General features: G+C 23.1%; 4 protein-coding genes across 4 annotated transcripts; 2 read left to right on the top strand and 2 right to left on the bottom strand.

Annotated features, from left to right (window-relative positions):
- Positions 1-1,293: 1,293 nt before the first annotated feature.
- On the top strand, positions 1,294-6,494 carry PmUG01_14038200 (3',5'-cyclic nucleotide phosphodiesterase, putative; the record flags this gene model as incomplete). The annotated part of the gene is made up of 9 exons (XM_029007945.1): positions 1,294-3,014; positions 3,250-3,354; positions 3,581-3,680; positions 3,862-3,972; positions 4,307-4,468; positions 4,667-5,074; positions 5,332-5,595; positions 5,775-6,178; positions 6,305-6,494. 9 exons carry the CDS (start codon positions 1,294-1,296, stop codon positions 6,492-6,494), a joined length of 3,465 nt encoding a protein of 1,154 aa, XP_028864283.1.
- An 858-nt stretch (positions 6,495-7,352) lies between these two features.
- DHHC8 (palmitoyltransferase DHHC8, putative) lies at positions 7,353-9,933 on the bottom strand (the record flags this gene model as incomplete). Its single annotated transcript, XM_029007943.1, has 11 exons — positions 7,353-7,392; positions 7,542-7,590; positions 7,710-7,852; positions 8,046-8,119; positions 8,243-8,351; positions 8,585-8,672; positions 8,808-8,861; positions 8,976-9,022; positions 9,153-9,266; positions 9,577-9,697; positions 9,882-9,933. The coding sequence occupies 11 exons, from the start codon at positions 9,931-9,933 to the stop codon at positions 7,353-7,355; spliced, it is 891 nt and encodes a 296-aa protein (XP_028864282.1).
- Positions 9,934-10,652: 719 nt separating this feature from the next.
- On the top strand, positions 10,653-20,237 carry PmUG01_14038000 (conserved Plasmodium protein, unknown function; the record flags this gene model as incomplete). The annotated part of the gene is made up of 1 exon (XM_029007942.1): positions 10,653-20,237. The coding sequence occupies one exon, from the start codon at positions 10,653-10,655 to the stop codon at positions 20,235-20,237; it is 9,585 nt and encodes a 3,194-aa protein (XP_028864281.1).
- A 267-nt stretch (positions 20,238-20,504) lies between these two features.
- On the bottom strand, positions 20,505-21,062 carry PmUG01_14037900 (conserved protein, unknown function; the record flags this gene model as incomplete). The annotated part of the gene is made up of 3 exons (XM_029007941.1): positions 20,505-20,621; positions 20,847-20,942; positions 21,039-21,062. The coding sequence occupies 3 exons, from the start codon at positions 21,060-21,062 to the stop codon at positions 20,505-20,507; spliced, it is 237 nt and encodes a 78-aa protein (XP_028864280.1).
- Between the last annotated feature and the right edge of the window lie 1,100 nt (positions 21,063-22,162).

Raw genomic sequence — 22,162 nt, 5'->3', positions numbered from 1 at the left:
TAATTTTATAATTTAACTATGTTATTTTTGTTCGTATATCTATTTTATATTATTTTTTTTTAGTTATAATATTTTTGTGTCTTTACAAGAGTTCATAAAATTGTCTCCTTTCCTTCGCTAGAGTATTTGCTTTAGTTGAACTGATATAGGGGCATAATGAGTAGATATCTATTAAAGCATATATACATGTACATATATAAACTTCCCATGTTATGAAATTCAGATTCATACTTAACTGTAATATATAATAATATGCTATCAAAAAGTTAGTGTAAATGAAGTTCATATAATATCAAACGCTAAATGTTCGAGTAAAAGGGACATACTAGTATTTATATTTATATTTACATGTGTATGGGTATGTGCATGGGTATTGCTTGAATAAAAAAAAAAATTATACGAATATTATATAAGGTTATAAATTTTTATCTGATCTGTGCTGTATTACACTATTGGTAGTGTACATATTTTGTGTTATCCTTTTTTCGTCTGTATATTTCTTTTTCATGTGTTTAAAAATAAGATTATATATTTTTTCCTCAAAAATGAAAGTTAACTTTTAACTGAGTTAATTTTAGTTTATTTTAATATATGTAATAAAAGGTATATGATTAACTAAAATATTATAAAAAAAAATTTTTTTAATTGGGATATATATAAAAGTTTAGGCATATTTAGAAATATTTTTTTTTTTGTTCGCTTTTTTCAATTTGTGCACTATATATAAAGTACGTATGCAAACTTATGTTAACGTAAAATTACGTTTCCTCTTGTTTTATTTTATTTTTATTTTGCTTTATTCTTTTAGTTCCAATTTAAAAAAATTGATTTATTGATTTGGATATATATTTTTATTTTGTAAAGTCATAATTGTAAATTTTTTTTTTTTCAAAAATATGCACTATGCATGGCAATCTAAAAGAAAAAATATATAAGACAGAAGTTACGAAAGTTGAACAAGTATAAAAATAATAGTGCATATTAGATTTTTTTTTTTTTTTAATACAGATAATTGACAACATGTGAAAATTACATTCTGTTCATAAAATTGATTTAGTAAGGGTTTTGTGAAATTTATGAGCCTTTTATTATATGTAAATATATGTGTACGTATGTTAGTATGAATGCAAAAATATGTATATATATATATATATATATATAAATATATGTGTTTATAATATATGTATACGTGCATATATACATAGTACATGCATATATATGTATATGTAGTATGGGTATGTGAACCAGAGAAAAAAAAAAAATTATGTCGATACTTAGAATGAAGTACAAGAAATGGAGAATCTAGAATATTTAGAAGAGAACAATGAGAATTCTAACTTCAGTGATGATAAAAATGAGGAAGGTAATGAAAATTCGAATAGCAGCTTTTCAGATGACAAGAATACTAATTCTGGCACAAATATGCATAAAACTTTAGTAACTAAAAAAAGTTTTCTACAAAATGTATTAGCACACTCAAAAAGTAACAGTAGTGAAGTAGATAGTGAGCAATTAGACCATATTAAAGAAAAAGAAAGCAAATTAAAAGATTTAAGCAGAAATGATAGTATCTGCAAAAATGTAGTAAAAAAAAAAAATAGTAATTTAAAAAATTTAAGTGACAACAATAATAATATATATAAAGAGTTAAAAATAAAAACAAATGAGCTAAGCAGACAGGATAATAACACAAGTGAAGAAGATAAATTATCATTAACTAACAATTTCCTAGACACATATAATGATAAAGAAATATGTAATAATAGTAATAATAACAAAAATTACCTTAAAAAAGATGATAGCTCAATTAATTGGAGCACAAGTAATATAAATACAGATAGTAACTCTGATTTTTCAAAGGTTGAAGTTAAGATATTAGAAAATAAGAAGGAAGAAATTGAAAGAAAGGGAATAGGAGAAAATTCTGAGAATTTATCAAATACGAAAAATAAAAATGGACCTGAATATAACCAAATTTTAAATGACATAAAACAAAAGAAACTAAAAGAGATAAATATAGATGATATTATAGGTAAGGAAAAAAATGAAAGTGCCCCTTTAAAATCAAAACGTTCTATAAGTTTTATGAAAAATGTAGAAGATAATAATTTAAAAAATATAAAAATAGAAAGGAATAAAGAAAATCCATTAATAATGAACAAATTTAAGAGAAATAGTACTTACGATAATAATGAAAAAAAGTTTAGCAACTTAAGAAATAATGCAAATAGATATGCAAGTGCAAATACTAGCTTTGTTGCAAATGCAAGCACAAATACGAATATGTTTTTTCATTCACCAAGTGGATCCTATGGAAATATTAAACTCTCAGGTGGTAATGTAATGATCAAAAATGAAAGAATTTTTGGTATAAATAAGAATTTAAAGAAAGTATTTGAGCAATTTTTTTATGAAATATGGAAGCAAAATATAATAATAAATAAGGAATTTTATACATCAAATAATAAGAATGGATTAAATCCATATAAGAGTAATTTTTCGGAGAGTTGTTTAAATCAGTCCAATGAAAAAGAGTTAGTAACACGAATACCTTTAAAATTTAAAGATGAAACGTTAGAAACATTGTATGTGTTAAATTTAAACAATTGGATATCTTCGAGGATGATAATAATAGGAATAATTATGTTAATTTTATGTTTTTTTATATGGTTTTTATTTACCTGGTCCTTTAAATCAAATGCATGGCAAAAAGACAGTTATGTAGTTTTATTGTTTCATGCTTTAATGGTTTTAAATACTATTATATTAATATTTTTTATAATTGTTGGATCGTCTGAATTAAGTAAATATGCAGAACTTATGTCCTATATTTTGTTTGGTGTCATGGTAAGTATGTGGGGATTGTGGAATATAGGTATTAGTCTAACGTTGAATGAAAACATAACTTCAAAAGCAATACCTTCTTTGTCATCAGCAGCTGAAACTATATATGCCCTTACCTTCTTTTGTGGATTACTCCCTCTAGTAATCATGGATGTGCTCATTCCTTCCAGGTGTCTGGCAAATTATGTCATAGCTTTTGTTTAAATAAATAAATAAGGAAAAAGGATAATGTGAAAATATGAAAATATGAAAAAAATAAAATAATTAGACTATAAAGTAAAACAGTACTATAATCAGACGAATACCTTCAAAAAAGAGCAACGAAAATAAGAGCATTTATTTTTATCATTTCATATTTTATCTTTTTTCATTTTTCTTATTTTCTTTTCTTAATTTCTTGTTCAGAACAAAATATAACTGGTTTATCCACCTAATATTTATAGTGCTAAATTCGACTAGCATAATATTAGTTTGCACCGCGAACCCTGCGTTTATGCCTGCCGTATATGTGTAATTTTAAAAATGTTTTAATATAAATTTCTGTTGAAATTAAGAATGAAATAAAATTGCGTTCTCAGTTTCTAATAAAATTCTACTTAAAATCGAAATTAAAAATTTTGATATGCTTTTAGAAATAAAAGTAGAATAACATCAAATGAAATTTATATGTTTCCAAATATATCTATTATAAAGTATAAATGTTTTTTCCCTATTTTGTGTTCTATTTAATTTTTAGGATTTTTCGAGTTATCGAATACATAATGCTGTGTGTACTTCTGTATATGGGTTGTTATACATCAGAATTGCAAATTCGTTACGTTTTTTATAACTTACTGGTAAATTTAATAAACGAAGACTTTTTAACGAAGTTTAGGCGTGCAAATATATATGTACATACATATATATATATATATGTATATCCATGCCCGTACATTCACAAGTGTCTATATAAGCTACATATTATAAACTGATTCATCATTATTTCTTTTTTTTTCTTTGTGATTGTCCAAAATGCAGATAACTGGATACAAATTAGACAAAGTAGAATCGGACATGAACAAAAATAACAAAAGTAATAAAGAAAAAGTTTCAACAGCAATTGAAGATTTGATTCTGATGATAAAAGAGGTAATATATATATTTTGTCATGTTTAGTCCTCTTCTCTATTTACTTCTTATGTAAAATAATTTATAATATTGATGCATCCTTTTAGTGATGCTTTATTCTGCTTGAAGCTCTATATTTATTTATATATATATATTTTTTTTTTATACAATGAGTTAATAGTAAAATAGCACACACATATAGGTGCAAATAAATCTGTATTTTTCACATGTGATGAACTTTTTAGAACATTCTAAAATGAACAAGATAATGATACATATTATTATGTTGTTTATGTCATACTGTTCTATTTTAATTTATTTTAAAATATTTAATTATTTATTTTTTTTTCGGCAGTGCACAAAAGTCATTTTAGAAATAGAAAGTGAAAATGATGTAAATTTTAATGTGCTTAGTAAAACTTCTTACTGTACTAATATTTTAGAACAGTGCTTATCAACATTAACAAAAACAGACAATCTTTATAATATTGACTACGGTGCTTTCGATAAACTTGAGGTAAAGATTAAAGGATAACATTAAAATATTATAATAGGAAATACATATATTTTTTGAGATACTCCATAATACATAATCGAATAATATGTTCTAACTGTTTAATTATTATTTGTGCGTTTTTGTGTACTACTTGGTGATAATTTGTTATTATCTACATGCTACTATTTTCTTTTCTTTTTTTTTTTTTTTCTTATTCAGAACAAGAAATTTATAGAAGCATATGTAAGTAAGACTAAGAGCAATTATTTAGCGGATCAGAATGATCGTGTTGATTTTAAATTAAATAAATCCTTTTCGAATAATGATTGTATATGTGTTGATAAGGTAGATATAGACAAAAAAGAGATTAAGAAATTTTTAAAGGAAATAGACATTCCTCACGTAACAAATATGATTCAACTAATAGATAACAAAATTTTGTCTCAATGGGACTTCAGTTGTTTGAGTTATTTTGAAAAATCAAATTATCCTTTTTTTGATATTAATCTATCGCTGATGTTTACTATTGAACACGATATTCCAATTAATTCAATCATCAATTTTTTATCCTTTGTTGAAAAACAGTACAACAATGTGCCATACCATAATACTATACATGCTACCATGGTAAGAAAGAAAAAAAAAAAAAAAATTATAGATTTCAACAATGAATATATTTATAAAATAGTAAAAATACATATGATGGTTAATACAGTAAAGTGCACAGAAACTTGAGCTATTTGTAGGAAAAGAAAATTTTCATAATTTTAATAAAAAGTTATTAACTATTTTGCATGTCGCCATTTGGACCTTGTTCAGTTTGCTCTTCACCATTTTATACATGACTATTTGACACGTTTCATATTTTTTTTTCAATTTTTTAGGTAACACAGAAATTTTTTTGCTTGAGTAAGAAATTAGGCATTTATGATCACATGGAATATAAAATAAAATTAGTTATGTTCATATCAGGGATTTGTCATGATATAGGTCATCCGGGTTATAATAATTTGTTTTTTGTTAATAGTCTACATCCATTAAGTATTATTTATAATGATATCAGTGTCTTGGAAAATTATCATGCATCTATAACATTTAAAATTTTACAACTAAATCAATGCAACCTTTTAAAATCATTTTCGGAGAAGGTAATTCTGTTGGCATGCTTATCAATAGGAGGAATATATACGTGCGTTTGTAAATGAATATATGCATGAATACACATATAAGTATGTGCGTACACAGTAGATATATATATACATACAAGTACACATGTGTACATATTTTTTCCTTATTTTTATTTGATCTTCACCTCCGTAATCTTTAGGACTTTCGCTTAATACGATTGTGTATTATTGAGTTAATTCTGAGTACCGATATGAAGCATCATTTTGAGATTATTTCGAAATTTAGAATAAGAAGAGAGAACGAAGATTTTGATTATATAAAGAATAACGACGATTTATTAGTGCTAATCAAAATGATTATAAAAAGCGCAGATATATCTCATGGATCTGTTAAATGGAATGAACACTATAAATGGTGTCAGAGAGTACTGTGTGAATTCTATTCTCAAGGAGATGAAGAGATAAAAAATAAAATGCCTTTATCACCTTTATGCGATAGAACAAAGCATAATGAAGTTTGTCAATCTCAAATTACCTTTTTAAAATTTGTTGTTATGCCTCTATTTGAAGAATTAACATATATAAATGACAATAAATTCATAAGGTAATTAAAGCTAGTACTGTAAAAAATGGATTTTATAGTCCTTTCTCTCGAGTACGTGCATGTATATATATGTGTATGTATGTATGCACGTATACACGTGTGCATTTTCGTTTTGCTTATTTTCAGGAATTTTTGTTTAAAAAGACTACACAGCAACTGCCTTATGTGGGATAAATTTATGAAAGAAGGTAAAGTAATCAAAGTTTACGATTCATCTAATGAGAACAAAAGAGATAAAATGAAAAAAAGAATGGACAAAAGAAAAAAAAGTTATATCGATTTGACGCTATTTTTTATAAAGAGTATTTCTGATTAATATAGGTAACATCTGCTTATTTTATAAAAAAATATTTGTAGTCGATTATATAAAATGGTACTATGAAAGTAAATTGAATGAGGAAAATGCATCATATTAATGTTGCTTCATACGAAACTGTTTGCTTGCAATATATGACAAGTTTTTTTGAAAAGAAATGTATGAAAAGATATTTCTCGTGTTTGTAATTTTACCACTTGAATATATATACATTAATTGCTATTATTTTTTCAGTGAAAATTCTGGGAGTATATATATTATTAATTTAGTTTAATTTAATTTTTTTTTATGCCGTTTTATTTTAAGACATTATAACAGTATTTTGCATTTAATACATGTTCATCCTTTTTAAAAATACATTTACGTACTAAATCTGTCTTTCTCTTTTTTTTTTTTTTTTCTTAACATTTTTTTAATGTTATTTTTAAAAAGATACGCCTATGTTGGTAGAATTTGCAACAGCTACTTATTGTTTTAAATTTAACATTTTCATTTTTCTGTTTTCTTTTTTCAATTTTTTTTTTTTATTTATCGTTCCTTTTTTCTATATTTATGTTGCTTCTGTCTTTAAGAATTTTTAATTTTTAAATTAATTTTTTTTTTTTTTTTTAACATAATTGAAAATCTGATGTCATTTAAAAATTTTTGGTGTTAAAAAAAAAAGGAAGGTTAAAACAATATATAAGATGGACGTATAGTTTTCTATTCTTTTTAAAAAACATAAAAAAATAGGAAAATATAAAAGTTGGAGAATTGAAAAATAAGAAATTACAATAATGTAAACAAAAAATAAAAAAAAGAAAGAATCTATACTGAAGGGACGAGGAAAACACATTTGTTTCTTCAAAAAATTTATATTTATACAGTAACCCTTACAATTTCGGTCCATTTTATATGCCTAATACGACAAAAAAAAAAAATATAATAATAATAAATAAATAAATAATAATATAAAATATAATAACAAACGACACAAGAAAAATTAAAAGTACATGTTCGTAAGGAATAGTACAATTTAATTTTATTTTTAATAAAATATTGTTTTACCCTTTGTTAACAGGTGTAAAAAGAAACTTCTTCAAATTTAATAACTTTCCTGCATACAAAAAAAATTAAATATATAATATGTTTTTATATAAATGGCAGTAGATGATAAACAAATCTTGCGTAAATAAGGCTGCTTTTATATGTAGACGAATTTATATTATATTTTACCCTCATTAAAGGGATTGTGCTGCACGTATAAACCTTGAATGTCCTCATATGTTGTTTTATTACTGAGTATCATTTTTAAATGATAAATAAATAAATTGATTAACAATAGGGATGATGGTACGGTATAAATAATATAAAGTGCACTAAATAGGAAAAAAAAAAGAAAAGAATAAAAAGGTGTAAAATTTAAAATTACATGTATCACATAAAAAAATAAATTTTATTTTTTTTTAAGATTAAATATATACCGAGATCATAGTTCATACTATATATTTCAACATATGTCATATCTTTTTTTTGGAGATATTATTTAATTTTTTATTTTTTTTAATTTACATATGCGGATATTCAAACATTATATAAAAAATTGATCCTAATGTTAAGCTCTGATATTCCTTAATACTCAAACTCTGTAAAAAACGTGGGACGCAAAAAGTATATATAAATGAAAAAACAACATTAAATATAACAGTATTATATTATCATTGTACTGTAAATGTATATTATAATGAATGTAGATAAATATTCATTACAATAAAAGTTCCAATAAAGATAAAACAGATTATCATGGAAAGGATGGATAAATTTAAAATGAAAAAAACAAATGTACGGTAATTTCTGGTTCCCACGCAATTTCCTAGCCTAAAAAATCAAAAGGAAAAATAATTGATAATTACTACTTGCTAATTTATAATTACTAAATAATAATTAGTGATTAATAATTAGTGATTATTAATTAGTGATTAATAATTAATGATTAACAATTAATGACTAATATACAAAAAAATGAAACAAAATATAACTAACATTGTGAATATTAGGATGTAAAAACACACAAATGTACTTTGTAATTTCTTCCTGTTGTTAATTTTTACCAAACGCAATGATGATCAAACCTAGTAACACAATTGTTACATACATAACAGTGCTTACTTCTTGGTTCCTTAAAATGATTACAGTGAACTGTAAAAATGGAAATTAAACAGAGTGTTTGTACATGCTATTATTTTTATGTAAAAGTGCAATAGCAATAAAATGACAATAATGTATGTTCTTTTATTTTTAAAAAAATAAAAGAAAAAAGAAGGAAGGACTTACCACACCAATAATTTTTTATAACTGTGCCATTTATTTTTACAGTCGTGAATGCAGCTAAAATGAAATAAATTATGTCAAAATTAATGATGAACAATCTTATGCCCAAAGGGGGTATAATAAAAATTACGCATGCGTATATCTAACATGTTTAAATTCATTTTATCTTACTTCTTCCCTTCGGTAGGGATAAGTCAACATAACTCTTTTTTGGAATACTGCAAATGGAAATGAAATTAATAGGGTGAATTATTCAATTATTTATTGGTTTGCTTCTTTTTGTTTATTGTTTATTAATTTTTTTTTTTTTTTTTTTTTGTATTCTTATTGACTAATTTTTATTCTTACATCCCAGGATCACAAAATGCTGTTGTTGTTAAGAAGAATAAAACTAAAAGAAAGAAAGTCGTTAAAGCAAGTATTGCAAGACTTAGCTGTAACAGGCTTTCTATGTGGGAGTGTCTATAAATACACAACAGTGATATATTTATATACATATGCATATATGTTTATTCATTTATAAATATAAGCATATATGTTATATTATTAAAAAAGGTGGGCTCAGTTTTATAACTAAAATTCAGCTGTGTAAAAATAAAGTTGCATTTATCATTTCATATATATTCATAAATTTGTCTTATTTTTCTTCTCCTGATCTTGATATTTACGGCTGTTCACAATTTTTATACTATTCGAAATAGGTAAGTACATATCCTCTCGTAAATTTGTTTACATATATATACTTATTTAAAATTATAAATGAAATGCTTACATAATTATATAGATTGGAAAAACTGTAATAATTATAACAGTATAGGTAAAAATTAGATGACGTATGTTTGGCCCTGTAATGACTTTTCCTTGACATAAAAAAACGTTGTTGCTTTCGTAAACTAAAAAAAATAAAACACATTTATGTCATATTATTACTTTTTTTATATATATTGCTGTAAAAATATAATTGCATGTATATAAATATACGTAAATATATTTATATGTATATATATATATGTATATATATATATATATATAGATATAGATATATAGATAGATATATTTTTGTAAGATGAAAGTAACCTTTGTATAACGGTAAAAGGAATGGAGCCCTAGCTTCCTTTGTTTGAAACATTTATATGAGAGTATCTTGAATAAAAATAAAAGAAAAACAAAATTCATTTTTGTATATTATTAGTTTTCTTTCATCTATGCAACACCAACTCTTATTAAACATTTATAAAAATAAATATAAGCATCTATTACATCTTGTCAATGTTTCTATATGTATGCACAAATACATGTTGATATATATATATATATATGCAAATATGCATACATCACGTAACTATTTACAGTTATATAAGTGATAAATAGAATAATTTTCACTATATTCAAAAAAAAAAAAAAAAAAATTCAAAAATGAACTTAATATATATATAACTTATAATACAGGTGCGTGCAAATAATTGAGCAACACGCTACATAGAAAAATACATACAATGGCATTAATAAACATATTTAGTTGTATACATATATAAAAGTGAAATAAAGTTTTTGCTACAATATTCGTACAAATATTTTATCAGATTGGGGTTTGAGGCATTATCAAATGATTGGAAGTAATATAAATATTCTTCTCTTGGAATATTGCTTAATTTTAAAGCATATTTTATATATAATAGATTGTGTTTCCTAAATATAAATATAATACCTTGTGCTTATAAAAATAATACTTGGAATGACGCATAAAAATATATATATATATATATATATTGGGAAAGTAAAAAATTTAGGTTAAGGGGAAAAAACACAATACTTAAACCAACAAAATTTTACAATAAAATGTGAATAATGGCAGGTTTGCGATTTTTCGAAAAAATCAAGAAAATAGAAATACAGGAAATTGAGAAAAAAATAGCAAGCATTCATAAATCAGTCTTATCAAATTTTGTCAGCTTAGATATTTTAAAGAAGGATGAAATAATTGTATACTGGAAAAAAATAAATATATCTGTAACAGATGTAAAAGCAAATGTAACACAGTTTTTTGACAATTATAAGAATTTTGAAATATGTGATGAAAGAAATTTATTAATTGGTGAGTATTTTATATATTTGATAATATTCTTGAAAAATGCAAAAATTAAAAACAATCCCTTTAGAGTAATAAATTTTTATATATTTACGAACAACAAGTGGAAAGATAAATTAATTTTTCATTTTTTAAAAAATATCTTTTTAAAGGATTATAGGGAGCATTATAATATGAGTTGTAAAACATTAGTAATTGAATATATAATAAATAATCATGATATATTTAATGAACATAATATTAGCATGTTTTATACAGATATATTATGGTACATTAACAACAAGTTGAAAATCAATTTTTTAAAAAAAAATCAAAATTATTTAAACATTTTTGCAAATTTTTTAATAACTTTTAATGGTAACGCAACACTAGAATTAAAATGGGATATGCTTGAAATATTTTTTCTTATATCAAAAAATTTAAAAAAAATTTTGTTGCAATTTCCTTTTGATAAAGACATATGTACACATGTGTGCTTAATATATCAACAAGTGAAAAATATTGTAATTAATTATGAAAGAAATATACTTCATATTTTAAGCGAACAAAAAAATTCTTACGTTGTTCTTAAAGAACAAGTTAGTGAAAAGCAGAAAAACATTGAGAATAAGAAATGCACAATTGAAAAAAAAAATTACGAGAATTATTTTCATATTAATGTAACAGAAAATGGCACTATACCGGACGAGAAGTATCTAACTAAAACAAGCAATAAAAAAAAATACAGAACAAAAACTGGGTATACTGCAGTAATTGAAGAAAATGAAATTTGGAGTTCAGTCTTACAAGGTTTAAATAGAGGCGTACATAAAATAGGATATGGGAGTGAAATAGAGTTTTTGAATGACGAATATGAAAAGGGATGTAAAAATAAATGTCAGAAAAACAAAAGGGAAGACACGAACGAAAACGGAATACTCTTAGACATTGCAGGATACAACATATATTTATCATTTATTAAAAAGATTAAGGAAATGCTTGAAGAATGCAATAATGTTATAAAAGAAAAAAAAAAGGAGAACCCTTTTTTAATATTATGTAAATATAGAAGTATTTTAATAATAAAATATAAAAATGTAAAAAATGTTAGCACTGATGATAATTTGGATTATTTCGTGTTATTTTTTAAAATAAAAAATTTACTATGCGGAAATAGTAAAAACCCATTTTTTATATTTCTGTGTATAGAGAGCATAAACTTTTGGTTGCAGAAAAATGAAGGATTACAATATATTTTTGAATGTGTAAAGGATTATTTTCCAACGAATAAACAAAATGAAAAATCTTTTTCTTACAAATCGGAGAGTAATAATTGTACAGAAGAATGCGTAAAAAATGATAATTTGTTGAGTAAAAAAAATTGTGGAAACAAAAAATTTTGTGAAAATGATGAAGTTATGAACGAACAAAAAAACAATTTTGTTTCTAGGAATACATTTTCTAAAATAAATGCCTTTGAAAATAATTTATTTGAAGGAGGTAATGACGAAAATATCATTAGGAAAAAAGGTTGTACCATTGACGAATTACGTAATAATGAGTTTCACAATCATCATTGTGATCACCATTTCTTTGACGAAGGGGGAAATATAAAAGATGGAAGAATAAATTTTTTTTTACTAAAAAATGGAGGTAAGAATGCTAAACCTGAGAGAGAACTATATAATTGTGAAAATGTTTCTCTTACGGATTTAAGTGAAATTGTTAACAGTGAAGAAAGTGTGAATATAAATAATTTAAAAATATATTTCAACTATTTCAGTGATGAAAAGAAAATAGAATTTTTAAAAGAATTATACGCAATTATAATTAAGAGTATTTTACAATTAATAAAGAAATATTCACTGTATAACATTAAAATAATATGGAAAAGTTGCATAGGTGTTTATGAGCTTTTACTTACTAGCAAGAAAAATACATTTATAAAAAAGGATGTCTATAACAATTTAACATATATTATTTTTTATCAGGAAAAAAAAAAGAAATATTTATGTTTGTCATTGTTATTAAAATATTCTAAGGAATTTATGTGTCATAAAAACGTGTTAGAATATTTATTTTACTGCTTTTTTCAGAAGGATGATTTTTTTTTGTTTAGTTTATATGAGTTGATAAAGCAGTGCATTAAACATATTTTTACACATGTAGAAGATAAATATTTATTATATTGTATATTTGTAAAAAACATTTTAATAACAGATAGCTTTTGTATGAAAACATTTTACATAAAGAAGTTTATTGAGTTGTTTTATAAAAGTGATAATAATTATTTGTATTTTATTATAAATAAGGAATATTATCGTTTAAAAACATATTTTGATAAACATAAAGAGAAACAAATAATAAAAAATAGACCAGCATATTGCACCAGACACAGTGATATTAATGTGGATAATTTCATATGCGTAAATAACATGATGAAAGGTAGAAAGGAACTGATAAATGAACAATACTTCCAATATTTGAGGAATCAGTTGTTAGAGATAAACAAATCAGAAGAGATATGGTATAACCACATAACATATAAAAAAGAGGAAAATATTTTTTTTAATTATAAAATTGTAAAAATGGAAATAGAAAAATATGGTGGTAGATATACATGTGAACTAGAAGAAATGAAAGTAGAAAAATATTATTTATATAATTTTCATTGTATAGAAAAAATTATTTATTTGGAATTATACACATTATGCACATTGAGAAAATATGAACACATCGAGATAGTAAATTATAAAAATGATTATTTTTATCAGTTATGTGGTGATTTTTTATTAAATGTGAAAACGTTAAAAAATTTTCTTTATTTTTCAAATGACGAAGTAATATTATCTATTTTGTCTTTTATATGTGAAAACAAATATTTAAACATATGTGACTTATATCTATTTTTAACTTTTTTAACTACATCCATAACCAATATTACAAGAACAAATAGAGATTCTTATAAAAAATATATTTTGTTATTTTTTGAAAAATTTTTTGTTTTTTATCAAAGAATGATCGAATTGGATAGAAGAAATAACAAGAAGGAGAAGCAGGGAGGAAGAAAAAAAAATTTAGATCAAAAGGATGGGAAAAACGATCACAAAATGAATGAAAACAACCGTGTTAGAAATTGTGAAAGGACAGAAAACACCGGAGAACATGAAAAAATATATTATGAAGAGGGAAATAAACCATATTACACATACGATCATACCGATATATTAGATTTAAGAAAAGCCATACGTTTCTTATATGGTAGTAGTACAAAGGTCCTTAATGCAGATATTAGTAGTTACTTTTTAAAAAGTGTATATTCTACTTGTATACTTTATTCATCAAATGGAAATTACGTCAATGTTAATAAAGGGATTTTTTTGTATAATTACTATCTAATGAATATAATTTTTATTTTATTTAAAAGCACAAATAAAGATATGAGCATAGAGGTATCTGTTTATTGTTCTGATATATTAAATACAATAGTAGATTATTTTGCATATTTTGACAATATTAATTTTTTTTTTTTTCTATTTAATGTTAAAACAACTTGGAAGGAATTCTATTTAATATCAAAAGAAATTTTTTTTAAAACAGCAAGTATAATTCTGTTAAAAAAACAAAATCTTGAATGTTTAAATAAGTCATTTATTCCATTAATGAAATCTCATAGACAAGTTGATCATTCCTTTTCTGCCTTCTTGTTAAAATTGTGTTATATATCAATAAACTGTAACAGTAATATCACAGAAAAGAATAAAATGAATTTATTAAACAATACGAATACTAACGGAAGCAGTAGTAATAATATGACATTTATAAATGTGCATAGTTTGAAATTATTTGTGAAGGAAGATGTACTTTCTTGTAACTTTTTTAATCATCTAAATAAATTTAGCGATATTGGGAATAATATAAGGGGAAACAACACATATTTAACGAATTACATAAATTATTTACTTAGTGATAATTGCAAATATAATATGTCTAGAAATATTTATTTGTATATATTAGAAAATTTTATTAATAAAATAAAAAAGGAAAGCATTGTGAAATTGACGAGGCATAAGGATATAGAAAATAGTGAAATGTACAAACTAGCGTATTACATAAATGAATTTGTGTCATACTTAAAGGATAACATCAATTTCAATAAGGAGATAGAGAATGTTGAATTGTTTAGATCCTTTTGTGAAATAAGTTTATGCAAATGTAGCACATATTTAAATTTTGATAAATATAAGCTAGTCCACATTTTAATTAATAACGTTTCAGCATCATACAGCTATTTACTATTGTTAAAAGTGCATATATGCACAATTTTGTACTATTTATTCAACTACTTAAACATCTTATTTCTAAGCAGTTCGAATAACTTCTTTTATGACTGCAGAGGGCACTTAATATTTGAAAAAGAGAATGAAAAGGAAGCAACCTCCATAATTATATGGTTATCTATTAAGTACATATGCACATTAATTACATCAATAGTTGATTTTTCTTTTAAATTTAATATTAAATACTGTGTAAATTGTTACAAATGGTCACCTGATAAAGAATCTATATTAATAGATAAAATTTCAACAAGAAAATACGAAGGCGAAAAGAATATAGAAGCAGAAAATGTAACTCTTATATGTGAAAATAAAAATATATCTATATGTTTTTTTAACAAGACAGAAATTCATTTTATAATTCAAAATCTTCTATGTTTATTATTATATTCAAAGCATGTTGCGTGTCAGCAATATTTAGCCGATTGTTTACTCGATGTTTGCAAAATTATAGTAATAAAAACTAATGAAGATATGCAAACAATTCCTTTGTTTTATATATATATAATTTTGCATATTTTTAAAAGTGAAAAAAATACTATAAAATGTATTGGGGAAAATGTAAATATAAACGAAGCAAATATGCAACAGAAGGAAGTTTCTACGAATGATATCACAAGTAACAAATCACAACAGAACATTATAAATGATAGTTATAGTATCATTAGTGAAAACAATAATAGTAATAATTTTAAAATTTTGAATAGAATTATTGTCAGTCTAAATAAAAAACTAACTTCGAAAGATGAGAACAACGTTGATATAAGTGAATTTTTATCTATAAATTTTAGTAATTCGTATTTTAATACGGAAAATAATGAAGGAGGGGAAAATATGAATATAAATGTAAGTAAAAATAAAAATACAAATGTAAGTAAAAATAAAAATACAAATGTAAGTAAAAATAAAAATACAAATGTAAGTAAAAATAAAAATATAAATCGTAACTATAGAATAGTAGACGAAAAAGGAAACGTAATTAATGGAGACAGTTGCTCGAAATATTTTCATGATCAAAGGAAGTTTGAAATAAATGAAAAATTAAATAAGCTCATCTTAGATAATAAAAAAATTAATAGAAATTTTTTAAGAAAGTCGAGCAACATGTGTTTAGCTTTAAGTTCTTTAGCCAAGTCGTATAGAATTAAAGAACAATATATCATATATAACTTTATAATTAGAATTACCCTAAATTACTTGTATAATGGTAATAACAAATATAAAAAAGTGATTTGCTTAAATATTATAAAACATATATATACCATTATAGATAATAAAACATTATATGAATATATTAATGATATATACAAAATATCATTAATTTATTATAAAAGTAAATTTTTTTGTCTAAAAAGTTCTAGTACGTCGTTATATAACATTTTGACAAAACGATTGTTAGCTAAATTGAATTATTCATATCACGTATCATCAAATATGTACTATTTCTGTACAGGAAGTAAAAGTAGAATATTTAAAAATATAAATTTAACATTTTTTGATTTACTAAATTCGGTTAATTTATTAAATATATTTCTAAATGTGTTTATGAAGAAGTGTACATCTTTAAATAATGAATTTTGTAGTAAATACAAATTTGAATCCTTTTTTGATTACTCCCATTTTTATGCTGAATTTATACCAATATTAATATTTTTGTCAAATATTATAATTTTTAACAATGACGATTATTTCTTACTCTACAGTAATAAGGGAGATTTGTCGACTACTTGTAATATGTACAAAATTTTAGAAAAACGAACAAATTATATCGTAAATAATTGTTGGAAGGCGGAAATAGAAACAAATAATGAAGAGGGGTACAATAAAAAGGAGATTAGTTCCGATAACGCTACAGCGAGTTATAAAACAAATTATAACTTTGTTGACAATATAAGTAATGTAAGTATATATTTCATATTTTTAAAATATTTCAAAAAATTACTAACATTTGGTAACTATTTTGTTCAAGTTCTTATTTGCAGAATAATCACCAACGTTTACTTACACATCTACCTAAAGTTGAAGAAGGAAAATTTGATTTTTAATTTTTTGAATAAAGTTGTAATAAATGCAGTTAGAAAAAAAAAGAAAAATTGCTATTTGCTTTTATTTATTGAATTCGTTAGGAGAAAGGAAACAACCATTTTAATAGATGAAAATAAAAGAAAATTCAGAAAAATGTTTTTTCAATTTTTATCTATATTTATAAAAAGTAATGCATATTCAGTAATGTTATTAATTCTACAAATTTTAAACATTCTGTATAGTAAAATTCCAATTACAATAAACAAAAATGTGGTAGTTCTGTTATTTAATAAAATAAGTTTATATGATAATGACATGTATATACCTGTATTAATCAATGAGTTTCTGATGAAAATTACCAAAACTGTTAATAATTTTGTATCTATATTAGACATATATTTGTCTATTAATAATGAAAATTATATAGAATCGTTATTGTATAATTGGTTATTAAATATAAAAAAAAGAGATAAAAAGGAATTTCAAATAAAGGAAAACGAATTAAATAAATTTTCAGATTATAATTCTTTTAAGTTTTTTACCAACTATAATAAAAAGGAATCCATATTTATTACCAAAAAGGGAATATGTAATCGAGTAATGAAACATGTATATAATGAAGATAGGAATCAGGATGATTCCGGTGATATTGGGCAATCAGTGGATGAATATACATATATATATCTTTATTTATTACTGTTTGAAATTATTTATATGTACGATGATAATATAAACATAAAGAAATACTGCTTTAGCATTATATTAACGGTTATAAAATATATATCTTTAGAAAATTTGTTTTTATTTGAAACGATGAAACAATATTATTTAAAGAATGTAGGGAAGAATTACCTAGACAAGTATATTATTTCATATAGTTATCTTATGTGCGTAAAATTTTTTACTAGTGTTAAAAAAGAGGATAGAGAAAAAGGAGTAATTACTAGATGTTTACCTAGAGGCATTTTCTTTAAAAATATATTTGATTATATTGAACAAGAAAGAAAAAATAGGTTATCATTACTGTTAACTTCTGGTAGTAACTTGAATACATATATTTATAATTTTGTGTATTTTTATTTTCTTATATTTATGAATTTTTTTTCATTGTTATATAATAAAAATTCAGTTACATATACGAAATATTTTATAAAAGCCTTTCTAAATTACGGTGTTGTAGAATATAATTACGACGAGTTAGAAAAGGAAGAAAAAGAAATGAGTAAAATGAGTAGCCATGTAGAAAATAACCATAGAAAATATAAAGAATCTCTAAGCAAAAAGGAAATTTTCGTAAAATATTATTCGGCAAAAAATGGCTTGTTAAATATGAAAATGGAGGACATAGAAAAAATAGAAAATAAGAGAGAACGTTTTGATATGACATATTTTGCGAATAATAATAATTGTACTTCTAGATACAACTATCAGATGGTTACTAATAATTATATGTGTAATGAAGATAAAGAAGAATGCAACAATATTAGCATTGATTCGTGTACAAAAATTTATATAACTAATGTGCATAAAAAATATTCAAAGTGGTATAAAAATGATTTAAACAAATATATACAAAAAATAGTATATAATAAAATAATAAAACAAAACATCACTGTCGATATTATTTATATAAAAAATCCACTAAAACATGTTAGAAAGTACAATTTATTTACCAGTTTTTTTATAGTATTATATAGCTGCATAATATTCATGTTAAATGATGAAAATGAGTTAATAAGATATAAAACGAAAATTGTAGTATTAGATTTTATGAATAAGAATTTGGTAAATATTTCAAAATATATGAAGGATATGATGTGCTGTGAATTTTTTATCTATTATATTTCAAAATTTTATAGTAACATATCCTTATACATTTTAACTTTTTGCATATATCAAACAAAAGGCTGTATTAAGAATAGTTTCTATTACAATCCCATAAAATTATTTGACCAAGAAAAATACAATTTGTATATTAACAATATACTGCTAAATCATTTATTTTTGTTTTATTATTTATATAACATAATTATGAGCACACAAAAAGGTGCCTGTTGCATGAAATACCTACATGATGTTAGCAATATGCAGTTCAATAGCAGTCCGATTGGGCATCATAGGGGGAGAGGTTCTGATAATAGAATAGTTCACGGACATTTTGAGGAAGTTGATAACAGTATTGGAAACATTGATGTTATTAGAGGAAGTAATAGAAATAGAAGTAGTAATGGTATTAGCGGAAGTAATATAAATAGAAGCAGTAACAATAACAACTGTAGTAGTAATAGCAGTGGAATTAATGAAGCAAAATTCCATGCGAAAAACAAGCAGTGCAAAACTGATGTTATTGATTTTTACGTATTCATTGATACGCTAAGCTTCGAAAAAAAGGAGAAAACTGTGAACGATTTAGTATTTGACAGTATAATTGCAAATATATCAAAGTATGAAATAAATTTGTCTAATCATGATATATATTTATTAAACTATAGACGTACATGGAAAAAGATAATTAGCAATTTAAGAAATAAAATGTACAATTCTAAAGACTATAATTCTGTAAACAGTGATGAACAACAGTATATAACAGTTTTTTTATCAGCATTAAGAATGCATACCATATCAGACATTAAGAGAAGTTTAAATGATTACTTACTTTTATTACATTCTGAGAAAAAACTGGATTTGTTTGATTCTAATATCCTTATTTGCTTAAGTAATTTATTTAATAAAATAATTATCCTCCTAATCAATTTGTATATTTTTTTTCAAAAAAATATAGTTCTCTATTACAACAGTTATTTCTATGATGAAATAAATATTATTAAAACTAAAACAACATTCATTTATAATACGTTTAAATTAACAAGATATGAAATCAACCCGTTTTTATTGAAAACTATGGAACTTCTGTTAAGTATACTGAATAGTACATACTTGAAAAATAATAACTTTTTTTCAGACATTTACACATTATTATATTCTTTGAAAATTTCGATTTAAGAAGAAAAACAAAACAAACCAGTTATTTAACATTGCTATGTAATCCTTTTCTTTTGTGTTTTTTCTTATTTTTGCTTGATATATGTATGTATGCTTGTATGCATGTATATATATATATATAACTTTTTTATATACTTTAAAAAATGCTTTATATAATATAATAATTACAAAAAAAAAAAAAAGAAAAAAAGAAATTACGTAGTAACGTAAAAATGCAAGATGACGTAGAAAAGTATAAAATAAGCACGTTTAAGAATCATGCACATATTATAAACTTAGAAATTTATCAGGAAAACATTCCTTAACGTCTTTATTATGTTTATTTTGGGCATGCTCGGCTAGCTGTGCAATACTCTGCGTCTGCATAAATACAGTATAACACACCTTAAGGAAAAAGTAAAATATAAATAAATATAAAGCAAAATTGTTTGAAGAAATTGAAATGTATTCATACTGTTTAATATCATGTATGCATAAATATGATCACTTGAAAAAAAAAAAAAAAATTTATCATGTGAAATGTACATAAAAGTTTAATTTCTAACTGGTTTTGCTATACACAAAAATGCATACACTGCTCAACTTTTATGTATTTTTTTCTTTGTTTACTTTGCAAATAACGTTCAGTGCTTCTTTATTCGCTTTTAGTTGAGATTTCCCCGCTTTTACTTCAACGTTTTTCCTCTCCCTTGCTTGGTTTCTTTTCTATTTGAATTTGTACATAAAAAAAAAGAAATCATTAGTACTAGTTTAACAAATTTTTTATATTACTGTTATTTTAGTTCTCTTTTTAAAACCTACACATGCATTGCTTCCTTTACCCATTTTATTATTTTTAACAAGCGCTTCCTTTGGTGTAAGGCAAGAAAATCAGATGTTTAAATAGCAATATTTAAAACAGTTAAGGAAAAAAAGAAAAAATATATATATATATAATATATATAATATATATAATATATATAATATATATAATATATATATAATATATATATATATTTATATATATAACTACTGGAAAAATATTTTATATTCTTTTATTATGTGTAAATAAAAAATTTTAAAAATTTTTATATGAGCCAAAAATATTTCACATAAAGGGTGTGCTATTATTTTTCATACTTAAAAATATCATGTAAACATTAGTTATCTATGAATAAATATATATGCACATCATATGTTTGTATTATCCATTTACAGAATATATTTTATATATACATTATATATTCATATAAACATCATATATTCATATAACATTATATATTTATATGTATATTATGTATTTATAAATACAGTATGTATTCTTCTGTACATTATATATTTTTAAATAAATTCTATATTAATTTATACATTATATATTTACAATACATTATATATTTATTTATAAACGCTTAAGTAATGAATAAAGAGGAATTAACATCAAAAAAAGAAATATTGGGGAATATTTTTAAAATAGAAAAAAAACTCTATGTAAAAACATAGTTAAAGTTAAAAGTAATACTCCTAACAATTAGATTATCGAATAAAATTATACAAAAAAAAAAATAAAATAAATAAAATAACAATAGAACGAGGAAAAAGAAAAAAAACGAAATGTAAAATATATATTACATAAAAGCAGTTATTCTTATAAATAAAATAAAATAAAAAAACGATATTTTAAAATAAAGTACTAAAGAGGTTACTTATTTGTATTAAAATAATTTTGCAGTATCAACAACCATTTTATTAAGTGTGCCATTACAACGATATGAATACGAATTATAATTTTTATTTTTGAATTTTTACATCTTTAAGCTTAAATACTTTTTATATTTTTGAGATTGAACTCTTTTTACGTATTTTAGCTTATACCCTTTTTAAATTTTTGAGTTATCTTCTTTTCATATTTTTGAACCTAATCTGTTTTAATGCCTTTTAACTTCAAA

This window comes from Plasmodium malariae (assembly GCF_900090045.1).
Source record: "Plasmodium malariae genome assembly, chromosome: 14".
In the NCBI taxonomy this organism is placed as follows: Eukaryota; Apicomplexa; class Aconoidasida; order Haemosporida; family Plasmodiidae; genus Plasmodium; species Plasmodium malariae.
This window is presented reverse-complemented; position numbering and strand designations above follow the sequence as displayed.